General features: G+C 39.1%; 5 protein-coding genes across 5 annotated transcripts; 2 read left to right on the top strand and 3 right to left on the bottom strand.

Annotated features, from left to right (window-relative positions):
* Positions 1-145: 145 nt before the first annotated feature.
* Pgls (6-phosphogluconolactonase) lies at positions 146-1,288 on the bottom strand. The gene is made up of 3 exons (XM_017253618.3): positions 1,026-1,288; positions 434-927; positions 146-379 (listed from the first exon to the last, which is right to left on the bottom strand). The coding sequence occupies exons 1-3, from the start codon at positions 1,162-1,164 to the stop codon at positions 260-262; spliced, it is 753 nt and encodes a 250-aa protein (XP_017109107.2). The 5' UTR covers positions 1,165-1,288; the 3' UTR covers positions 146-259.
* Positions 1,289-1,608: 320 nt separating this feature from the next.
* sbr (small bristles) lies at positions 1,609-20,397 on the top strand. The gene is made up of 10 exons (XM_017253619.3): positions 1,609-2,067; positions 2,137-2,297; positions 2,358-2,450; positions 14,918-15,439; positions 15,504-15,613; positions 17,290-17,326; positions 18,387-18,613; positions 18,679-18,859; positions 18,928-19,394; positions 19,456-20,397. The coding sequence occupies exons 1-10, from the start codon at positions 1,953-1,955 to the stop codon at positions 19,553-19,555; spliced, it is 2,013 nt and encodes a 670-aa protein (XP_017109108.1). The 5' UTR covers positions 1,609-1,952; the 3' UTR covers positions 19,556-20,397.
* On the top strand, positions 3,032-5,365 carry LOC108133620 (putative sodium-dependent multivitamin transporter). Its single transcript, XM_017253620.3, has one exon. The coding sequence runs from the start codon at positions 3,420-3,422 to the stop codon at positions 5,229-5,231; it is 1,812 nt and encodes a 603-aa protein (XP_017109109.2). The 5' UTR covers positions 3,032-3,419; the 3' UTR covers positions 5,232-5,365.
* Positions 5,286-5,996, bottom strand: LOC108133621 (uncharacterized). Its single transcript, XM_017253621.3, has one exon. It carries the CDS (start codon positions 5,814-5,816, stop codon positions 5,382-5,384), a length of 435 nt encoding a protein of 144 aa, XP_017109110.2. The 5' UTR covers positions 5,817-5,996; the 3' UTR covers positions 5,286-5,381.
* LOC108133622 (uncharacterized) lies at positions 9,848-10,628 on the bottom strand. Its single transcript, XM_017253622.3, has 2 exons — positions 10,409-10,628; positions 9,848-10,337 (listed from the first exon to the last, which is right to left on the bottom strand). The coding sequence occupies exons 1-2, from the start codon at positions 10,475-10,477 to the stop codon at positions 10,203-10,205; spliced, it is 204 nt and encodes a 67-aa protein (XP_017109111.2). The 5' UTR covers positions 10,478-10,628; the 3' UTR covers positions 9,848-10,202.
* Positions 20,398-25,008: the final 4,611 nt, after the last annotated feature.

Genomic DNA, 25,008 nt, shown 5'->3' with positions numbered 1-25,008 from the left:
CAAACATCGGATACGGATGTGCCCTATCGATAACCATTATAACCGGATGATCTTTAACTAAGAACATCCTAATTTTTGATTTTTTTTTATAATTTAATGTTTTTAATTTTTAAATTTGTTTTCATTTTATTAAAATTAAAAAACATGTATTTCAAAGTACGTATTTATCAAAAATATATCTACAGGTTCACCAATCTCTTTTTTTTTATCATTTTCCTTTTTTTAATAAAAAATAATTAACAAAAATGATTTATTAAAGTTAAGAGCTCAAGGAACGAACATATTTTCCAGAATTTTCATCCACAATCAGAGTCAAGTCTCCATTTTCAGGATCCACCCAGGCGGAGGGGAAAGTCTTATCCACATGGACAAAAACGTCCTTAAAAGAATAATGATTAAATAATTGATTTTGAAATTAAATTCATTAACTCACCTGGACCACAGTAGCTTTTTCAGCGCCCGTTACTACAAAGGCCACATGCCTGGCATTGTTGATCAGCGGCAGGGTGAAGGTAATCCGCTCCGGAGGAGGCTTGGGCGAGTTTCGAATGGGGATCACCAGTCGTGCGTCCTGACGCAGAGACTCCGGCTGCTCTGGGAACAAGGAGCACGTGTGACCGTCGGGTCCCATGCCCAGGAGCAGCAGATCGAACTGGGGCAGCGAGCCCGTCTTCGGGACCTCCGTCCTGATCTTTACTTCATAGTCTTCCGCGCAGCTGTCCAGATCTAACAGGGTATTGGCCTTTATAAACTGTTCGTCTCGAATGGAGGGAAGCTCGTTGGCCCACTGCTTCTTGTAAGCGTGGTAGGTGCTGTGTTCACTGTTTTCTGGAACATATCGCTCGTCGCAAAAGAAGAAAAGCCAGAGGCTGGTGTCCAGATCGGACTCAATCAACGCCTTCGTCAGCAGCTTGACCATCGAGCCACCTGTGGATAGAGGTGACATACTTGACATCTGGCCTTGGACTTGCGCCTTCACCGGCAAGGTCACCCCAAGTAGGGCTCACCTCGCCGCCGATTCTTACCCGAAAGCCCGACATAGAACTGTCCTTGCCTGGTGGATGCCTCATTGGCAAGCCGTTTCAGAAGATCGCCCAGGCTCTGCACCAGGTCGTTCTCCGAGTCGACCGAGATCACCTTCAACGGACTCTTGCGCTTGGACATGTTTAATTAAAAATGAGTTTTGATAACGAAAGTCGACCTGTCGAAGTCGATTACCTAAAAACTATCGATAACCAAGAGCCGGGTATTTGAATTATTGCTCCAAACTTAAATATTGAGAGCTTTTAAAATGGAATCTGTTTGAATTTTAAATAAATGAAATAATCTTACATTTATTTAAAGAAAAGGTATGTTTTTTCTCGCAAGGACATTTTTTTAAGGGATTGTGAAAATTTTAACGATAGGAAATGCGATATGAAAGCCTCTGTAGATAACAAATGTGTAATAATTGCGTTAATAATTAGCATTTAAAAAAAAAAAACAGTACCAAAACATCATTTTTTTATTGTTTATATATATTTTTTATATATCTCTACCAATATCGATAGGCAAATTTTGTGAAGAAAATAATCGTTCTTTTGTCCATCGCTATTATCGATGGTTTGCCAAAAACTCCCATCACAAGGCAATAAAAAATAAATTTCACGAAATTGCGTTGCTTTGTGTGGAATTTCAACAAACAAGATTTTGGCGAAGATCGCCTTGACTGTCATCCCCATTACAAGTGAATCGTGGATTTAGGAGCTCCACACAGCACAGTAATACCCGAGAGGTGTTTCGTAGGAGGCGGATTTTGATTTGTCCATAATATTCAGTGGAAACTCATCATAGTGTGTGACACTCCTCACAGAGAGCAACAACAATTTCGAGAGCAGAAGAAGAAAACAACAACTAGGAATAAAGAAAAAACGTGCTAAGCTAAGCACCTTTGGATTCTGAATTTATTAAGGATGCCTAAACGCGGCGGAAGCGGTGGCCAGCGTTACAACAACAATAATGCTGGAAATGGCGGCAGTGGCGGTGGCGGCGGTGGATCGCGCTACTCTGCCCTAAAGGACTATGATGGTAAGTGACTGCTTCTATCTATCTAAAAGTATTAGTAGCTTTGAGATTAATTAATCATTTATTCTATAGACCTGGATGACCATCAACGCCGCAAGGATCGCAACAAGAGGCGCGTCAGCTTCAAGCCGTCACAGTTTCCAAACAACAAAAAGGATGTCAAGCTACGCCTTGAGGATTTCCGTCGCTGGGACGATGATGACGATATGAATGATATGACCACCAATGCAAAGGTAAGTTCTCAAATGCCTCCTAACATCGTAGATGCTTCTATATTACAACTTAATTATTAGGAGCGTCCTAGCTCCCGTCGTCGAGGATCACCGATTCCACGAGGAAAGTTCGGAAAGCTGGTACCAAATACCTATGGCTGGTATCAAGTTACTGTAAGTCGAAAAATCTTCCTATCTTTTTAGCTTTATGTATAGTCTGAGAAGAGACCTTAAAATAGTTATAGGCTACTATTCTTTTGAACGAGAGTGTGTTTATATGGACTACTAGTGCGTGCCATATAGATAGATCTATATGGACCAGATTTATGGACGCCGCACTATTTTTGGGGCCTCGATAAAGGCCTCTAACCTTATCACATGCTATGCTTTATGGTATTTGTAGTCTGGCACTTGTTTAGACTTTGGTTAAGGTCACTGGCAGTCCCAGTCCATTCCATTTCCAATAACTACATTGGTTGGTGGTGCATCTCTCATCTGGTCGCAGCTCATCACTGGCTGACGTCCCGCCATCAATCGTTGATGTTTATTAATTAATTTCCCTCGTAAAAATCGTAAAGCAAACAAGCACATTTTGTGTTACGTGGAGGTTGGTTGGGGAGCGGGCGGGGGGTGGTAAGAGGCGGCGGGTGGCCAAAACAATTACAATTGCAATTGCAATTGCAATTGTTGCCCAGCCAGCGAGCAGGCAAATAAATATTTATGGTTGGCTTAACACTGTGTAGCTCTAGCCTCCCAAAAACCAGGCTCGGCTTTTTTTTTGGTCCTCGCTGCCAGACAGCCAGCTCGCTCGATGAGCAATCCCCGTCAGCGCTATCTCTCGGCGGGGTCGTAAATGGTGGCCGAACGTTGATGGCCCAGTTAGCGGCTAATAGAACTGCCTCCTTGCTGGCGGGCCAGCCATCATTTCGCCAACAGCCGACGGACTTTCAAGACCCCGTGCTCGTGCCCGTGCCCGTGTTCGTCTGAATCTCAAGAGGGGCCACAGCCATTTAGGGCCACACACTTATCAGCCGTAAACGCAGCCGTAGTCATTGCCGTAACTGTAGCCGGAGCGATTAGATGTGCGATTAGAGGAGCGCTAAGAAATTCGCCAGAAAGCCAACAGCCAACAGAGTCAGAGTCATGGCCACTTTAGGCGCCTGGGACTACACCATATTGGCGGTGGTGCTGGCCATTTCGGTGGCCATCGGCCTATACTATCGTTTTGTGGGCAGCCGGCAGAGCACCACCACCGAATACCTGCTGGCTGGCCGCTCCATGGGGATCACACCGGTGGCCTTCAGTCTGATGACCAGCTTCATGTCGGCCATCACCCTGCTGGGCGTTTCGATGGAGATCTATCAGTACGGCACCATGTTCGTCATCATCAATGTCTCCTACATCGTGTCCACTCCGATAGCCGCCCACCTCATCGTCCCGGTGTTCTACCGCCTGAAGACGGCCAGCGTGTACGAGTACCTGGAGATTCGGTTCGGATACGAAACTCGACTGGCCGCATCCCTCAGCTTCACCCTCCAAATGGTGCTCTACATGGGCATTGTGGTGTATGCCCCGGCCTTGGCCCTGGAGGCGGTCACCGGGCTGAACCAGATCTTCTCGATTGTGATTGTGGGCGTGGTGTGCACCTTCTACGCGACCCTGGGCGGGATGAAGGCCGTCCTCATCACCGACATCTACCAGTCGCTGCTCATGTTCGTCGCCATCTTCTCGGTGATCATCTGTGCGTGGGTGAAGGCCGGCAGCCTCGGCGAGATCTGGCGGGTGGCCCAGGAGAACGGCCGGATCGACATCACCAACTTCAGTGTGGATCCCACGACGCGGCACACGTGGTTCACCCAGATCCTAGGCGGCAGTGCCACCTACCTGGCCATCTATGGCGTGAATCAGACCCAGGTGCAGCGTCTGCTGGCGGTGCGAAGTCTGGGCGCTGCCAAGGCGGCCCTGTGGTGGTGCCTGCCCATCCTGTGCCTGCTGAGCGTGAGCACCTGCTTCTCGGGGCTGTGCATCTACTGGTACTACCGCAACTGTGACCCGCTGCTGGAGGGGCGCGTCAACTCCCGCGACCAGGTGATGCCGCTCTTCGTGGTGGACACCATGGGCGAGTACACCGGCCTGTCCGGGCTCTTTGTGTCGGGCATCTTCTGCGCCAGCCTCTCCACGATCAGCTCGATCATCAGCTCGCTGGCCGCCGTCACCCTGGAGGACTACCTCAAGCCCCTGATGCACTACTGTGCGAAACGCTCGCTCTCCGACCAGCAGACCCTCTGGTATTCCAAGCTGCTGTCCATCTTCTACGGCGCCCTCTGCATCGGCATGGCCTTCATGGCCGGCTCCATCGGCGGTCTGCTCCAGGCGGCGCTCTCCATCTTCGGGATTGTGGGCGGACCTCTGCTGGGACTCTTCACCCTGGGCATGTATGTGACCTCGGCCAATGGGAAGGGGGCCACCGCCGGACTTCTCATCTCGCTGGCCTTCTGCTTCTGGATAGGATTCGGTCAGCCGAAGCCGCCGCTGGTCGGCCTGGACATGTCCACGGAGGGATGCCCGCTGAACAGGAGCTACGCCCGGGATATCTTCCTTCAGACTAAGGCCGCAGTGGAGGAGGATCACTACTTCTACCTGTACAGGATCAGCTACATGTGGTATGCCGCTCTGGGCTTCGTGGTGACCTTCTTCGGGGGATGGTTCTTCTCGTGGGTGTGCGCCCTGCTCGGCTGGGACAGCAACAGGCGGATCTACCAGGACGCGGAGTGCACTCTCATCAAGCACGATCTGTTCGTGCCGCCACTGGCGAAGCGACTGCAGAGGCGGCAGGTGCCACGTCTGGTGGTCACCGGCACCAGCTCCGAGATCGGTGGTGTGTCCGTGGATGCCCCCTCGGCACCGCCGCGACTCGACGAGATCGAGTGGGAGAAGCACAAGGATGTGGCCTAACAAATCCCATCCAAGCTCTATCAAGATACCCTCCTACCGAGAGAGGATCCTCCGTTTTCGTGTCACATTTTATTCACTTTGAACTTTGACCCCAACATTCAGACTCAATAAACATAGCTCATTAATACAAATAACTGGCGATAGAGGTCATCACTTGTGGTGGTAGACGGCAGAGGGCTTCTTCTCCTCCTCCTTCTCCTCCTCCTCCGCATCGGCGGCGGCCTCGTAGTAGTTGCGTCCCTGGGAGAGATGCCACAAAGCCAGGAGACGGGTCAGCTCCTTGTAGCTCAGCGTGCGTAGATCCCGTCGCTCGGCCGTCCTCACCCCGGCGGCCTCCAGCTCCCTCACAAATGTCTCAAACTGTTCCGGTTGCTCCTCCCCGCCGATCTCCTTTCGCGGAGCAATCCTTCCCACAAACTGGGACTCCACCGGACCGGTCTGCTCTTTTGGCTCTTCTTCCACGGATCCCAGGGCAACCAGGTCCAGGTCTTCGTTGGTCATGGGCAGGGAATGGCAACCAGTGGTGGCACACAGGATGGCGAGCATCACCAGGAGGAGGACTCTGCCCGGAATGAGGTTCTTCATGATGGCGTCTGGTTGCGAGAAGCTTTGCTTTGGCACTGATCACTGGCTTACGCCGCCGATCGTCGTCGCCTGGACTCGGGAGCGCTCCAATTTATCTTTCTTCCCTTTCGGTTCACGCTCGCGATCGGCCTTCTGTCTTCTGCCAGAGATGCGCCCTTGGCTTCTTTAAAGTTGACTAATCTTTAGGGGGGTTTCTATTTAGATTATTTTATTATTTTTGCAAGGATTGGACTATAATATTTATTTTCTAATATTTTCTATAATATCTCAACAGTATAACTTATCTGAACCAAAACTTAACTGAAACTGAAATACAATTTTCGATTTATGCTTATCATCATTTTTTATATTCCCAAGCTCTTCCCAAGAGATTTCTTTTTTATAAAAAAAAATAAAGTATTTCACAAGAAACAATCAAATGGTTGTGGCTTTTGTAATCTATTGGGTTCCGTATATAGAAAAATTTTTTAAATCACCCATAAGTACTTTTTAATAGATTTCAGTGGTATTTAATTTTGAAAAAAATTTGGTTTAATTGGCTTCTATTTATTAATATATATTTTTTTTCAATATTAACATTTAAAAATGTCCTAAAAACCACAAAAAACATAGTCCTATTCAAACTATTTGTCTATAAAATCATGCCTATGAAAATACTAAGCTTCCTTAACTTACTAAACTTCCAAAAATCCATAGAAATTTTCCTAAAATATTCAGATATTCTATACAATTTTGTTAAATGATTTTATTTGTAAAATATTACAATAGAAATATTAAAATTTTTTAATTTTACAATTATATCATGTTTTCATCATGTATCATGTATATACAATTATTTAAAGGTTTCAATTGTAATATTAGTGGTTTTAATGTATATTTATCTATTCTAATATATCTATATATAATCTATCATATATAGATTAAAACCACTAATATTATATAACATCAAATCGGTCTATTTTCTGTAAATTTCTATGCGATTTTTAGAGAAAAGAAAATACTAGAACTTTGGTTTTATACAAAGTTTTAAAAATTTACAAATAATAAAATATATATTTAAAGTTTAACATACTTATGTTCAACTTTTTCTGCTTAATTCAGGAATTTTTTAAATTCATTAAACACTAAACAATATATAAAATAGGAAAAACAAGAAAACGAATATAAATAATTATACAATTTCATATACAGTATGAGCAGTTTTTTCTGAAAAAATATAGAAATATTTTAGAAAATTAAAAAATTTTTTAGAATATTTTAAACTACTTTAAATTAACTTCAAAAAAGATTCTAAAGCGTTTGCTGAGATTTTTAATTAAATATATATAAATAGGCTATAAGATAGCTCTTTTTTTTAGCCATTTCCTAGCTAGAAATCACTAGGCATCACTGCCAATGGGCGCTGTTGTTGATTGAAGAGTCAATGGTAGGGTCGTTCAAATTATTTTATCTGCATATGCATTCCATGAAAAAAAAAAAAAATGACAAAAAAACAAACATTGAGGAGAAAGAGACCCCTCCGGACATGTGTTCTTTAATTGCTTTGGTTTTTGGCGTATTTTTTGTACGGATTGGGTCTGGGTTGGGTGGTGTGGTCTGGTCTGGTCTGGGTCTGCTCAGTTCCGTGGATTTTTCCGCCTCCGATTGAAATTATCTGCGCAGTTTTGGTTCTCTCCGTGGATTTGGTTCTCATTCTGAATGATCTAATCTTATCGGGGAAGAGAAAAAAGGGTCATGGATTGGTGTTGTGGTGTTATGGTGTTATGGTTTCCATTATGAAGGGGGCATAATGTGTAGTCCCATTGAAAGGCATATCCCTAGGGGCCTATTTTTTGGGTGACCTAACTAACTGGTGCGGTGTTGCCTGTTTTGAGGCGCAAAATAAAAATGCTTTTAATTTTGATTAGAGACCCTATTCTACCCTATTCTCGTTGTTATGATGAAGAACCCTGACTGTCCAGTTACGACATTGATAATTGCATTTCGCAACCCGCAACCCACCGCCACCAGGCATGCTCATTTGCATTTTCTTAATGCTCGGAGAACTGCTTTGGATCGGAGCATACTACCATACTATATCTCTGTACTATACAGTATTATATATTATACCCGATATGGACGTGGGCCAAACGTGTGAATGGAATATGGCCCACAACATTGAAAGCCTGGCCAGAACGGAGTGACTGATCGTCTCTGGCCCGATGACGGCTAACACGTGCCGTTAGTCACTTCTGGCCAAGCAGAAACCCCTAGACCATAGACTGACTCATGGGGAGCCCAGGAGAGACAAAACTTTTTTTAAGTGTTCTGAGAGAGTGCCCTCCAACCACCTGCCGATGACGATCCCCCCTTTCGATTTTTGTTTATTGGTTGGTGGGTTATGGGTTGATGGGTTATGGGTTCTGGGTTGGTGGGCTTCTGGTTCTGGTGGCTTTTGGGCTTTTGTGGGCATTGCATCGCCTGATGTCATCGGCCACCAATGCGTCGGATTGTGGCTCTTATCTCGTTTGCCAATTGAACTGGCAGGTGCTTCCTGCCCTCTCGCTCTGCCTGCTTTCCGCTCTGCCCTGCCTATCTATTGTCTCGCTTGCACTCGCAAAACACCCGGTTACAGTGGTAATTGGATAAGCTAAACTCTGTTAGATAAAAGATAAAGGTACAGGCTATAAGGTCTATATAGTTAGGGGGTTATGCGAATTCTTTAGAATTTTTTATAGAAAATGGTGGTTTTAAAACAGGTGTTTAGTATTTTTTTAGCTTTCGTTTTAAGCTTAATAATATTAAAAATATATAAATTAATAAAACCAATCTCATAAAATGGTCTTTAAAGTAACAAATTCTGGAAATCTATGGTCTTTTTAGATTTAGATTTTTTTTGGAAATCTTTTGGTTTTATCTTTAATAATCCTAAGAACCTTAAAACGATAAAAAAAGGAATAAAATTAAAAGGTTTTTCAGAGAATTTTATAAATTATTATTATTAAAGTAGTCTTTGAAAAAAAAAAGTGGTGGTTTCTTTATATATCTACCCTACCGTTAAAATATATATTACCCTAACGTAAAAATCCTTAAAACTGAAAAAAAAGATAAGAAAGTAAGAGGTTTTATGAGAGAATTTTAAAAATGGTTTAAAAGGACTGAAGGCATTTTTTTAAACACTTTTTTTAAGTGTTCTGATCCTAACTTTAATACAAAAAAAAAGTAAAAAGCTTAAAACGTTTAGAAAATAATGAAATAGTTATAATTAACGGGACTGTATATTTTTAATAATACAAGCATAATACATAATAATAATAAAATAATATATTTGCTTTGAAAAAAAATTATTAACTAATAGCCATTAACAAAAAAAACTAAAGAAAATAAAACTACATAGAGCTTTCCATTTCGCCAATTGATTCCTAAAACCTTAAACTATCTGGTACTAGAGAAATACCAAGTAATTATAGAACTTTATAATAAAAGTTTTTAGAAAACAAGTTTCTAAGATGAAAAAACAAATAATATACAGAACGAACTAAGTACCGGTTATCATATAATCTGGAAACTTTACTTAAGCCTTCCTTTCTTGTTTCTATAATCTTAATAGAAAACGGAAGTAAAATAATAAAAATTTTGACACATTTGCTCACATTTGTGAATGACTCACTCCACGAATTTTGATAAAAGCAAGGAAATACTAAACTAAATAAAAAACAAACAATGTAGATTACACTATGACGATGAATAGAAATAATATTTGGAGTTTTGAATTAGACTTTAAATAAATATACAGTCTGTGATGCATTCCATTCAAGTTTTTATTCAGAATGGGAATTATTTATATATTTTTTAAAGACCAGAACGCTCTATGACTGTGTTGTTGTTTGAGGTGAGAAATACCTGGTTAATTTGCACAATTATTGATGTAAGAATTATAATACTAAACTACATATACACAAATAAAAAAACCCACTTAGTATGGATATATATATATATATTGACCGGAACACCGGCTTGATCGGGAAGGGAAACTCCAATAGAGTGCAAGATTTAGCGATTCAACAACTTTTTTTTTATTATGAAATTACAATTAATAATTATTCGTTAACAGAGCTTAACTCGATTCATATTCAATATTCAATATTCACATTGTCTATATAGACTCTATATATATTTAGTATATATGTTATGTACACTCTTCACACACGAATGGGATCGATTTAGGGATTTCATATTTCTGTTTCTGTTTCGGTTTCTGTATTATTTTTCGAGTAAACACACATGGCATTGAAAAAAAAAATATATATATATATCTGTATGTATATATATTTTTTATTTAAAAAAAAAAAAAAACAATAGTATAAAAAATTATAAAATTAAATTAAAAATGATAGATAGGGAGGGTTAGTCCTGATCATTGTTGGTGGTGCTGCTGCTGGTCACTGTCTTGGTGGTTGTGGTGGTGGTGCGGGTCAGAGTGAACACTCCAGTGCTGCCCACCTCGTCCAGCGGCTGGGCAATGATGGTGGATGAGGTGCTCTATGGAAGATAAGGATATAATGCCGTGGAAACAAGGACACTCGCGATCAGATGAGCCTGATGGTACGCACGCCATTCTTGGTCTCCTCGGGACTCCACGAACGCTTGTCGTCCAGATCTTTTGAGCAACAGCCTCCCATATTATTATTCTTATTATTGGTTATTATATTTATGTTTAATCCTTGAGATTAACTAGGATTATTGGTTTCTATATAAATATATATATTTTTTTTTGGTTACTCCGGCTTTGAAAGTCCGTGGGCGAATCGCGCGGTTGTCACTTGTTCACTGAAACTCTGGCCCAACCCAACCCAGTCCAATCCCAATCCAACCCACCGGGCCTCGACACTGACGCCGGCGTCGACGCTGAAGCCAGCTGCGACTGCGACTGCGACGGCTACGGCTGGAGTCGTCATAGCTCCATATCAATTCTAGAAATATGTCTCAGCGAGCTCGTATTTTGTATTGTGCGGAATACAATGTATAAAAAAAAAAAGAAGGTATATATATACCTACATATATCCCCTGGTAGTACACACACTTACTCTTTTTTTTATATTTTTGTTGTGCTCTGATATCGTGGATTTCTGTGTACTGTGTGTGAAAACGAACCAAATGCTCGAATTCCATCAGCACTCCCACTTCCCCAAGCCAAAATACCACCCACCCACCACACACTAGCCCCCCCCGGATCGGAGGTGGGTTGGAAGTCATTTCCCGAGAATGCCCCCGATTCCCAAACACAGTCATCATCTTTATATTTTTTTTTTAGATAACCGGTGGCAAGGTGGCCTTGTCGTCTTAACGGTTTTCAACGTAAGCCTATTAAGTCTATCTATTTCAGGGCTGACATTGTTGTCTGAGGCTCGAAACGCATTCCAATGCATCCATCCAACAAAGGATGTTCTAACATCACAAACATTTCAATTTGGTTCTTTATAGTTATTGGTTTTGGTTTCTAGGGGGAATACTAAACCTCGTAAAGCCAACTGATCGAGGGGGGCTTATATGAGATGTAAGATTAGCTTTGGAAGTACTACTTTGGGGTCGAAAATTCTTAGTTTTGAATAAATAATAAACCAGAAGTTCTATTCTGGTTTAGAAAAATGAAATTCCAATCACAAATTGTAGTTCTTTACTTCTAAAAGTCTCTGAAACTAGAGATATCTGCCAAGAATCTTCCTAATAAAACATACATAATCGATAAATATCGATAGATATCAATAGAACAGTTGCATATTTTAAAAGATTATTTATTTTGGCCTTTATTATTATTATTTCATTAATTTAATACATAATATTGTATTTCTTTAGTTCTAAAAGACTATGAAACTAGTAGCATGTACTATAAGAAATGACTAGAAGAGATACATAGTCGATAACTATCGATAATTATCAATTAAACCTCTAGATACTATAAAATTTGATTTTACACAATAATTTATACAATATGTAGCTTTTGGAGTTCTAAGAGTCTCTGGAACTAGGGATAGCTACTATAAAAAATGACTAGAAAATATAAAAAAATTGATAATTATCATTAAAACATTTGTATATTTTAATGTATGATTGATTTTAGCCTTTGTTTTTATTATTGTGTTAAATTTCAATATCATTTTGTAGCTCTTCAGTTCTAAAAGGCTATAGAACTAGAAATATGTACTATGAAAAATAACTAGAAAAGGTACATAATCGATAAATATAGATAATTATTGAAAGAAACATTTAGATGTTTTAAGAAATGATTTCTTTTAGCTTATAATATTATTATATCTTATAAAAATTATTAATTATAAATTATAAAATTAAACTATAGTTCCAGTTTAAAATCTTTAAACTTTAAAATGAAACGCATTTTTCTAAAACAATTTTTATGCAAATCCTTTAAAATAATTTTCCTAGCAATAAACTTAATAAAACAATCACTTGAAATACTCTTTATAGATTCAAAGATAATGCTTTAACCATAAATCTGTTTATCAATTATTGCTTTATTGAGACATTAGAAATTCAAACAAAAAAAAGCAGACAAATTTTTAGATTAAATCCATATGACTAATGGCCAGATAATGAATTAAAAATAAAAAAAATTGCAAGAACTAATGAGCAATTAACTAACGGAACTAATGGGGTACATATTCCCAAAAAATAATAATTATTATCCGTAGAATCTTTTAGGATTTTATATTTAATCTTTTGGCAAGAAAAGGACTTGGTAAATGGGTCAATAATGCGACAATCTGGGGTTAAGAACTTCCAGCCACTGATATCGCGGGGCTTTTTGGGTGTTTTCGGCTGTTTCGGGTGAACAAAAGAGACAAAAATAACGAATCGGCTAATGCCCATAATAATAAATATATTTATCGCATTAATGCGCAATGAATGAGTGGGTGGTATGGACGAATGAACTGACTTTACGGACACGCGGACATACGGACAGACGGTCTGTTTTCAGACTTGATATCTTGTTGATATGAATATGAATGTGAATACTATAGTATAGTGTGTTGTGTAGGTTTAGTGATCATTCACACGATTATTATTTGAATATGTATGTGGGAGTGAGAATACTAAGGCTTCAATCTTGAAGCAGACGATATGATACTATAGTATACTGTACTGTACCCTAAACTGATCTGATTAATTGAATTAATCTCCAGTGATTCCATTTGTACTCCTTATATAGTATTATATATTTGACCGATTAGATACCAACGTATAATAATAGCCAGCGATATTGGGTATCTGACCTTCATGGAGTGAGATCTTCCGCTCTCATTCCATCCAACCATCATCACCTCTGTTTGCCGTACACTCACTCCTAATTAAATCACTGACAGTTCCGATAAGAACTGGCTTCACCTGAAAAAAAAAATAAATAAATAAAAAAATATATATCTAATTAGAGGTGACGAGTCCCTGTCTCCTAAGAGCCCAATAGCATGCAAATGGTGAGGGACGTGAGTGAGTGCCCCACTAAATGCTCATATCGTAATTGGCGGGAATGTGACGAGTGAACAGGGCCAATTATCGATAAGTGACGGGAGTGGACACGCCCACACTTACCACATACCGCCCAGTCATGTGATTGTAGTTATCGAATTTATAAGATGGTTTTTTAAATTTATCAAAATTAGTATTACAAAATAAAACGATTTAATTTATTGTTATTTTATCGATTACTTATCGATTTTGAGGAAATAAAATTATAAAAATTTGCAGAATATATGGTAGAAACTCTTAGAATGTGGTTCATTATCGATTACTAATCTATTACCTCTAACTAAGGAGATTATCTAATTCAAATCTCTCGAATATATCGCTATTATATCGATCATTTTTCGATTTTTAACAATTAAAACTATTTAACTGTGTAAAATATATGGTTTATGTTAGCGATAACTAAATCAGTTTAAGAAACTATTAGAATAAGATTGAAATACCGCTACAACATCGTGATTTTTCGAACATTTTTTGTTTTTAAACTATTAAGTATCAAATATATATCATTCTGGTTATCGATTAGTGAACCATTTCATGAGATTAATAAAATTATATTGAAATATATCGAAAATATCGTCATTTTAATGATCATAAACGATGATCTGATTTTAAATGATTTAAATTGTATAATACTATTCTTTGTATCGATTATTGTACAATTTTAAGAGATCTAATTATCTTTTTAGATCTAATTATTAAAATTAGATCAAAATATATCTATTTTATTATTATTTTATTCATCATTATACGATTTTGAATGATTTAATATATAATATATAATATTGGCTAACAATTACTAAACGATTTTAAAAGATTATGAAAATTAGATTGAAATATAGCGAATACATCATTATTTTATCGATAAATATTCGATTTTGAACTATTTAATATGAAATATATAATATTTTAATATAAATAATATATAATATATACATTTTGGGATTTAATTACTAAACAATTCTAACAGATTGTTGAAATTAAAAAGAAATATATCAAATATATAGTTATTTTCGCTATTCCTGTTTACAAAATTATCGATAAATATCGAAGTATTAGATAAAGTGTATAACTAAAGGTCTAATTCTTAAAAATATAGCTTCTGTAAAAGTATATCTTAACCCATTCTGATAAATCATCTAAAACCCCATTCCAAAGACAAAATACCTATACCCGATACTTTTTCCGAAAAGCTATATCTTTGTTTATTGATTCTAGAGAAATCTAGAAGAGTAACACTCCAAAAATGAATCATAACTTGGCAGAAACAATAACAATAAACAATAGTAGATCTAAAATTACTAGCTGACATCTGTTTTGGTGTTCTTGGGTCTGGGTCTGGGGAGGTACTTCTATAGGCTTTCTTTAAAGCTTCAGTGTCGGAAACTATCTTTGTGTCAACACTCGAGAAAGGCTGAAAATTGTAAGGCTGAAAAGCCAATAGTAGGAAAGTAGAGCACCGAGACCGGTGAGAACAGAAAACAAATAGAAAACCCCACCCACTCACGCCTCATATGACATAATTCTGGTCTATCAGCGGTGTCGTCTCATATAATATTTACTTACCATATAATTCCCAGATACACAATGGACAGATTTATGACAAGGAGACACTCCTGCGTGCTCTACTGGCCGCCCTGTCGCCGCACGTCTTCATTCCCCAATACTGGCGATCGGAGCGCAGCTGTGTCCTCTTCTTCACGGATGACTTTGAGGTGGCCGAACGCATCCAGCAACTGGGCCGTCATGCCCAGCTACCGGACGGATTCCGGTTGATGCCCCGCGTCCGCAGCGGCATTCCCATGGTGACCATCGATGATGCCATCAAGGAGAAAATGAAAGTAACGATGGCCAAGCGCTACAATGTGGCCATCAAGGCCTTGGATCTGTCCCGTTTCCATGCCGATCCCGATCTGAAGCTAACCTTTTGTCCACTATTCCGCTCCAATGTGATGAGCGCCGTCTTGGACATCATACAGGAGAACATACCCGATCTGGAGGCCCTTAATCTCAACGATAACTCCATGTCCAGCATGGAGGCGTTCAAGGGCGTGGAGAAGCGACTGCCCAACCTGAAGGTGCTCTATTTGGGTGATAACAAGGTGAGTTTGGAGTTGGATTAGTGTTCCTAGTTGGGTGCTCATCAGTTTGTATTCCCCCTTCCAGATCATATCCCTGGCCCACTTGCTGGTCTTTCGGAATCTACCCATCGTGGATCTGGTTTTGAAGAACAATCCGTGCCGCAATCGCTACAAGGAGGCGTCCCAGTTTATCAGGTATACTATGGTGTGATTATCCTTGGCGTTTTCCCCTTTTCTGCAGAAATAGTAAAGCACATCGACGTGGGAGTCGCCGCGTCGGGAGTCACACAGGAAATAGGATTAGCATTTTGTCCATTATTCCGTTGTCTCTCCATTTGATTATAATCCTTTTATTTTTCTTTTGGTTTTTATTCCTCTGACACGGATGCACTGTGCCGAGTTGGAGAGTCCTTGGACTCGGAATGAATTCCTTGTTAATTTTTTTTTAAAAAGGATGGCTTGGAAAGCCTCAGATGATGCTGTTGAGTAGGCAAAGGCCCTTGAGGAAGATAGATTTTAAAGCTGCCGGAAGACTAAGGGCAGATCTTGCAGTGGCACAGAGCTATGGAGACGAGGCATTAAAAAATAAAGAACTTAAAAAAATAAGAAGAAAAAAATACAAAAAAAAAGAAAAGAAAAAAAATAAAAAAATAAAAATAGAACCCTTTACCAGACCCCAGGCCATCTGAGGACGCTGTTTCCAAAAATGGCTAACACACTAACTCACACAAACACACTTTAAAGAACCGCCACACTTATTACGTAACCCAACCCGTAATCCTCGCACTTCCGACGGACATCCAACATGCCCGGATATCAAGAAACAGCAACCCCACAGGGTCAATCATTAAAGACTCAATAGAGTTTATTTCAAGACCCAAAAAATGTAAAATTAAAAAAAAAAAAAATATAAACCTAACTAACCACCCACCCACCTACCGTCCAACGTGCGCCGCGCGCTCACCCAGCTCGCATCGCCCCGCCCCGCCCCCATCGCCGCCACATACCGAAGGGGCGCTTGGACGCCCGGTTGTTGCAACAGCGGCGGTTGTCTGGAAGAGTCGACGCCGGCGCCGTTGGCGGTAGTAGTGGTAGTAGTCTCTAGCAGCACACCAGCCCAGAAGGTGGCTGGTGCGGAGGAGGACGATCGACCGACGGACATGTGGACGAAGGACTCGTATTACTGCGGCGCCAGTGGCCGGAAAAATAACGAAAAATAAACACTGTGTTGGGTTGCTAATATGATCTCACATATAACATATAAAATGTGAACTTTAGTAGAATTTTTGTTTTCGGGCTTGTGTTCCGGCGGAAAATGCGAATACCAGTGACGAACGATATACACAAGACACTATAAACACAAGACAAAGCCAGGCCAGCAAAGATTAACCATAAAGCTTTGGGGTCATTGTTGAAAAAAAAAGAATTAAAAAAAAAAAAGAAACTTAAAAAATAAACAAAAGAAAAACAAAAAAAAAGAAATAAAAAATTATCAAAAAAAAAAAAGATGCCTTTAGAGCACAATGTCACACTCGTATAGCTACTTTCCACTGATTTTCCAATTTTCAAGAAAAATAATCCACAAAAAGGCACCGAAAAAGCCTTACAACCAAGTTCCTCTGCCTCTTCAGCTGTCCAAAGTGCTCCTGAAAATCTATTGTGAGCCAAGTCGAGTAGTTGAAAAGATATATAATATAATATATATATATATTTGGAATGATTTCTGAAATCTATAAAACTCATTAACTCGAGCCGGGCATGCCCACTTGTAACCCATTTAATTTGTTTTATTTTACGCTATTTAACTCGCATATCCTACTCATCGTCAATGCCAACAATCGTATCTCGGCCGATTATCGAACTATTTACAGCGAAGTCCGTCGCAAGTTCCCCAAACTGCTCAAGTTGGTAAGTGAGATGATCCTCGGTAAAGGACATCCATCTTGATTATGAATTTTCTTTCCAATAAGCAGCATGATGGGAAGTAGGTAGAGGAAGTACATGCTTTGGAGTAGAAATCTTTAGAGTTTCTTTGTCTGTTTAGTATTTATACCCGGTACTTGTAGAGGACATGTAGATATGGAGGTATTTTTAAGGGTCTTTGGAGATATTTTGGTTAATATAGTCTAAAATAGGGAGCTCTTTTTAATGGAACTTTGAAAGCAGTACCAGGTATCATACAGTCTACAATTTGTAGCTCTTTTTCTGAGAAAAACGTTAGAAGCAGTACCAGGTATTAGATAGTCTTTAATTTTGAGCTCTTTTTTTGAGAAACTTTAGGAGCAGTACCAGGTATCATTCCGTCTATCATTTTAAGTTTGTTTTCTGAGAAACTTTAGACGCAGTACCGGTTATTACAGAGTATATTATTTCCTCTTTCCTGAGAAACTTTGGGAGCAGTACCAGGTATCATACAGTCTATAGTTTCAAGCTCTTTTTTATAAAATTATCGGAGCAGTACCTGGTATCATAATAGTCTTAATGTTTGTTTTCTGAGGAACTTTAGACGCGGTACCGCGGTAGTCAATTATTTAAAGCTCTTTTCTGAGAAACTTTAGTATCAGTACCAGGTATTATACAGGCTAGAATGGGGAGCTCTTTTTTAAAGAACATTGAGAGCAGTACCAGGTATCATACAGTCTTCATATTAAGCTCTTTTTCTGAGGAACTTTAAGAGCTCTTTCTCTGAAAAACTTTAGTAGCAGTACCAGGTATTATACAATATACTTGTGGGCTCCTTTTCTGAGAAACTTTAGAACCAGTACCGGGTATGATATAGTCCTCAGTCTGTGGTCTGTAAAATAGAACCTGTACCGTCCATCTCTATCTTCAAAACATAGTAATTTTTTTCTAAAAAGTTTCTTCAAAGAAACTCCCTACATTTCCCATTGCTGCCATAAAAGTTTCTCCAACTTTTAAATCCGAATCCCGATATGCATAAACTATATTGTATCCATCGTATAACTAGGATGGGGAGACTTTGGAGCCGCAAGTGAATTTTGATGCAGAATCGGGTCGAATTCCCGATACAAAGGCCTCGTTCCTGTGCGATAATGCCGGTGCCGAGGTGGTGCGCCAGTTCTTGGACCAGTACTTCCGCATCTTTGACTCGGACAACCGTCAGGCCTTGCTGGAGGCCTACCACGAGCAAGCCATGCTATCGATGACCATGCCCTCGGCCAGTCAGGCTGGAAGGTGAGTCGTGCCATTAGAACTCTACGAAATAGATAAATAATTTTATAATTTTTTTTATCGACTAGCCGTTTGACAAACTTCTGGAAGTTCAATCGTAATCTGCGTCGTTTGGTTAACAACGATCGTGATGATCATCGCACCCGTTTGCTGAAGCACGGTCGCCTGGCTTGTGTTTCCACCTTGGACGAGTGGCCAAGGACGCTTCATGAGCGTCGCACTTTCACCGTAGACTTGACGATTTTTAATGTAAGTAAAAGGGTTAAAGAGAGAGCTTTAAAGAAAGGTCTAACACTATGGTCAACTCCCCATTACAGTCCTCCATGATGGTGTTCACGGTTACCGGTCTCTTTAAAGAATTTAGCGGCGATTCGAGCACTCCCGCCTCCATGCAGTCCTACGATCTGCGTCACTTTGCCCGCACCTTTGTTGTGGTGCCCCAGAATACCGGTTATTGCATCCGTAACGAGACCATCTTTGTGACAAACGCCAGCCATGAGCAGACACGCGAATTCAAGCGCTCTCAGCACCAGCCGGCTCCTGGAGGTGTTGCCTCCACCAGTGCCGCATCCGGCATATCAGCCGGCGGGGGTTTGCAGAATCGACTCAATCAGGGCCCGGCCACCGGCCAGCCAGTGGCCATATTGCCAACCGGACCGAGTGTTGTGGCCAGCGGCAGTGCCGCCATGGGAGCAGCCGGTCTGCCGCAGGACGATGCCACCAAAATGCAAATGGTTCAGGCCATGAGTGCGCAAAGTCAAATGAATCTAGACTGGAGTCGCAAGTAAGATTAGAATCTATCATTAATGGGCTTGGACTAATCCATAACTTGTACCCTTTTCCAGATGCCTTGAGGAAACCAATTGGGATTTCAATCATGCCGCTTTTGTGTTCGATAAGCTTTTTAAGGAAAACAAAATACCACCAGAGGCCTTTGTAAAGTAAATCCCAAAAAAAAACCAAAATCCAAAAAATAACAAAAACAAGGGAAACTATATGGAAAACTGATCCTGTATATCGCCCGAAAACGTGAATTTGTTTTTTTTTTTTTTGGTATCAGTCCCTAGATTTTAGACATCTTGTTATCATTTTTTTTAAGTTAAAAATTGTCATTGCCTTGTTTTGTTTCCCCAATTCGGAAATATTGGAATAAGGGCCCATTATTGTAAACCCTTTGATAGGTTAATTTATTTTCTCCTTAATTTCCTTTCCTCTAGTTTAAACATTTCTTAATGTGCTAAAAACAACAACAAAAAAAAAACAGAAACTTATATACACTTAAGAACCATTAGGAATCTTTAAGGAAGATTAGTTTCAAAAAAAATAAAACCAAAATCACGACACAACACAGCACCCTGCGTGAAAGTCCTGAACCCGAAATTCTTTATTTTTTCCTTACCCCCCCCCCCTAAACCTTAGGCCTTACATTTAATATAAAAAGTGAATCAAGCTAACAAGAATTTAGCAAGAGGAAAAGCATTGTTTTATAAACAAACTGAAAGATGATATATGTTTTTTTTTTATTTTTAAAAAATGGACAAACTTAAACCGAGTCAGATGACAAAATTGATCCGCTTCCTTAATAGCAGAATGATTAACACTTAGCCTGTAAGTCTAAATGAGTATAAGAGCATTTGGTAAATAGGAATTATATATATCTATATATATATATGTAATATATATACTTGCCTATAGCCATCTAAACGCCAAGTGTGTGCGTCCCCGAATGTGTGCTTAACTAAGTTACATTTAAGTCTTAAATATATTTACCAGAATCCATTGAGAAACCGCTGACTTTTATTTATTATTTGTTTTTTAAGAAATATTTGGATTATAGACCAAGGCATTTACTTCGTCACCTACGTGAGGACTGTCCACGTCAACAATGATGTACACATTTGATCTCTACACAACGCCATCTAGCGGACATATACATAGTTTTGACATACTGCGCTCTTGCTGTGTAAATTACATGTGTATAGTATGTAGACATTTTCTCTACATGCACTGAAAATATTTCTGCAGACTTTTAAACAAGAAACTAGGGCTACCTGCGAAAGGTTAACCAGGATTTGGACCAGTTTTGGTATGGCTAGCATGGGGAGCAAAGTAGGGTCCCCAGAGATGGCCATATCTTTGCCAATTCTTATCCGATTCTTAAGCGGAATACCTTAAACGATTTGTAGACCGATTCTCCACACATCTGCATCAAAATCCAGACACAAATTATTTTTCAGATTTTTTGTCGATTTTTCTGGAGGACCCCCTTTGAAATTTTGTAAAATGCATGTGGAGCAACATAGGGTCCCCAGAGATGGCCCTATCTTTGCCAATTCTTATCCGATTCTTAAGCGGAATACCTTCAACGATTTCTGGATCGATTCTCCACAAATCTGCATCAAAATCTAGACACAAATTATTTTTCAGATTTTTTGTCGATTTTTCTGAAGGACCCGCTTTGAAATTTGTAAAAATGCATGTGGAGCAACATAGGGTCCCCAGAGATGGCTCTATCTTTGCCAATTCTTATCCGATCCTTAAGCGGAATACCTTAAACGATTTGTGGATCGATTCTCTATAAATCTGCATCAAAATCTAGAAACAAATTATTTTTCAGATTTTTTGTCGATTTTTCTGGAGGACCCCCTTTGAAATTTGTAAAAATGCATGTGGAGCAACATAGGGTCCCCAGAGATGGCTCTATCTTTGCCAATTCTTATCCGATCCTTAAGCGGAATACCTTAAACGATTTGTGGATCGATTCTCTATAAATCTGCATCAAAATCTAGAAACAAATTATTTTTCAGATTTTTTGTCGATTTTTCTGGAGGACCCGCTTTGAAATTTGTAAAAATGCATGTGGAGCAACATAGGGTTCCCAGAGATGGCTCTATCTTTGCCAATTAATATCCGATTCTTAAGCGGAATACCTTAAACGATTTGTGGATCGATTCTCTATAAATCTGCATCAAAATCTAGAAACAAATTATTTTTCAGATTTTTTGTCGATTTTTCTGGAGGACCCCCTTTGAAATTTGTAAAAATGCATGTGGAGCAACATAGGGTCCCCAGAGATGGCCCTATCTTTGCCAATTCTTATCCGATTCTTAAGCGGAATACCTTAAACGACTTGTGGGTCGATTCTCCACAAATCTGCATCAAAATCTAGAAACAAATAATTTTGCAGATTTTTTGTCAAATTTTCTGGAGGACCCCCTTTGAAATTTTGAAAAATGCATGTGGAGCAACATAGGGTCCCCAGAGATGGCCCTATCTTTGCCAATTCGTATCCGATTCTTAAGCGGAATACCTTAAACGACTTGTGGGTCGATTCTCCACAAATCTGCATCAAAATCTAGAAACAAATTATTTTTCAGATTTTTTGTCGATTTTTCTGGAGGACCCCCTTTGAAATTTGGAAAAATGCACGTGGAGCAACATAGGGTCTCCAGAGATGGCCCTATCTTTGCCAATTCTTATCCGATTCTTAAGCGGAATACCTTAAACGATTTGTGGATCGATTCTCCACAAATCTGCATCAAAATCTAGAAACAAATTATTTTTCAGATTTTTTTGTCAAATTTTGTGGTGGACCCCCTTTGATATTTTGAAAAATGCATGTGGAGCAACATAGGGTCTCCAGAGATGACCATATCTTTGCCAATTGTTACCCGATTCTTGAGCGGAATACCTTAAACGATTTGTGGATCGATTCTCCATAAATCTGCATCAAAATCCAGAAACAAATTATTTTTCAGATTTTTTGTCAAATTTTGTGGTGGACCCCCTTTGATATTTTGAAAAATGCATGTGGAGCAACATAGGGTCTCCAGAGATAACCATATCTTTGCCAATTGTTATCCGATTCTTGAGCGGAATACCTTAAACGATTTGTGGATCAATTCTGCACAAATCTGCATCAAAATCTAGAAACAAATAATTTTTCAGATTTTTTGTCGATTTTTCTGGAGGACCTCCATTGAAATTTTGAAAAATGCATGGGGAGCAACATAGGGTCCCCAGAGATGGCCATATCTTTGGCAATTGTTATCCGATTCTTAAGAGGAATACCTTAAACGATTTGTGGATCGATTCTCCATAAATCTGCATCAAAATATAGAAACAAATTATTTTTCAGATTTTTTGTCAAAATTTCTGGAGGACCTCCATTGAAATTTTGAAAAATGCATGGGGAGCAACATAGGGTCCCCAGAGATGGCCATATCTTTGGCAATTGTTATCCGATTCTTAAGAGGAATACCTTAAACGATTTGTGGATCGATTCTCCATAAATCTGCATCAAAATATAGAAACAAATTATTTTTCAGATTTTTTGTCGAAATTTCTGGAGGACCTCCATTGAAATTTTGAAAAATGCATGGGGAGCAACATAGGGTCCCCAGAGATGGCCATATCTTTGGCAATTGTTATCCGATTCTTAAGAGGAATATCTTAAACGATTTCTGGATCGATTCTCCACAAATCTGCATCAAAATATAGAAACAAATTATTTTTCAGATTTTTTGTCAAAATTTCTTGGGGACCCCCTTTGAAATTTTGAAAAATGCATGTGGAGCAACGTAGGGTCCCCAGAGATGGCCCTATCTTTGGCAATTCTTATCCGATTCTTAAGCGGAATACCTTAAACGATTCGTGGATCGATTCTCCATAAATCTGCATCAAAATCTAGACACAAATTATTTTTCAGATTTTTTGTCGATTTTTCTGGAGGACCCCCTTTGAAATTTTGAAAAATGTGTGGTCTTAGGAGATATTTTATCAAATATTTAGAAAATGTAATGAATCCATTAATTTTGACAAAACTAATGATTATTCATGATTTTTATATATCCGTTCAAAGAAAAATGATTATTAGATGATAAAAAATGTATAAAAATAAAGAATAATCATTATTTTTTGTTTTTTAATAAAAATTATCATTATTAAGTGTCCTCATTAAAACATATTCTAAATAAAACTAAAAAGCCTTAACTAATTCTAATATTAAACTTTAACTGTAGAGCCAAGTTTAAAAAGTATACTCATACTTATTTAGCTTCTTACTTCCTTATTTTTAAAACAAATCTCTTAATAACTATTCTTCCTTTACAAAAAGGGCATTATTTTCGGCCTGAGGTGGAATATTTGCCAAAAATCTTAAAGTATTCTCCCATGACACCTCTTGGACCAAATCCTAGGCCGCCAAAAGTGACAAAAGGAATTAAGGAAACCAGTTCGGGGCCAGTCCTTATTTGCCCACGTCCTGGCCACTCCATTATCCCCGCTGAGACAACAGCGCCCAACTGTTGAAATCGTCTGGACACAGGCCCATTGTGCGTGTGTCCCTTTCAGGAGGACTTGAGGATTTCAGGACAACATTCGTGGACAACAATGGAGTTCGAATAACAAAAAGCTTTTCTAGTTTCGCAGCTTTCCGGAATCGGGCTGCAATTTTTGGGCCACAGCTGTCCGGCAGTTCGGGCCGGTTGGTCGGCAGGACATTCAACAATTGTCCAGCAACTGGTCCTTGGCCGAGGACGGCCAGTGGTCACTCCCGTCCAAAAGGAGCGTGAGAAGCGGCTGCCGCCCAGCATCCCATCCCAAATATTCTGACCAGCTGTGGTCCACACAATGGACTCCGGATTTCGGATCAAAATTCAACTTTTGTTATTCAAAATCGCAAAGCATCTAGAATTTTAGAAGAAAGGGGCAACTGGACCAGGGATCGGGATCTGGCTAGGATGCCCACATCTGCCAAGACTAGCATTCGAATTGGTCGGAAACAAGTCTAGCTTGTTATAGTCTTAACGGTCAACCGAAGGATGTCCAGCTGCCGAAATATTATATCTTTGAGGAAAAGATTTTAATTAAATTTTTTATTTCAATTTCAGGACATTATTGTCCTTTTAGGGCAATATTTAAGGCATTTTTAAATCGATTTAAAAACAAAATACCATTTTTGGGAAAGGATTTCAATCGATATGTATTGAAATATAGGCTATAGTATTCCCTATAGGAATAAGGAATATTATAAAATATGTTCAAAAAATCCTTTGAAAATTTTGAAAAATTGGTCCAGAATTTTGAAAGCTAGATTTTTATTCGAGATAATAATAGTACTATGGGATCCATGTTTGGGGAAATATAACATTTGCATATCGGAGAATTATTAACAGAGTTATGGCTATTTGAACCTTAAAAAATTATATTTTTCTAATAATTATACTAATAATAATAGTTCTTAATAAAAATGCAAATTTTTCAAACTATTTTTAGTAAATATCTCTGTTATTTTTTAAAGGTTCTAAATGTCCGATGTTCTATTTCAGAATATTCAGTATTTCAGTATTTAAGGATTTAAAAATGGATCCAGATTTTTAAAACTGGACCCTTTGTTT

The sequence above is a fragment of the Drosophila bipectinata genome, chromosome XL (genome assembly GCF_030179905.1).
Source record: "Drosophila bipectinata strain 14024-0381.07 chromosome XL, DbipHiC1v2, whole genome shotgun sequence".
NCBI classification, from domain to species: Eukaryota; Metazoa; Arthropoda; class Insecta; order Diptera; family Drosophilidae; genus Drosophila; species Drosophila bipectinata.
This window is presented reverse-complemented; position numbering and strand designations above follow the sequence as displayed.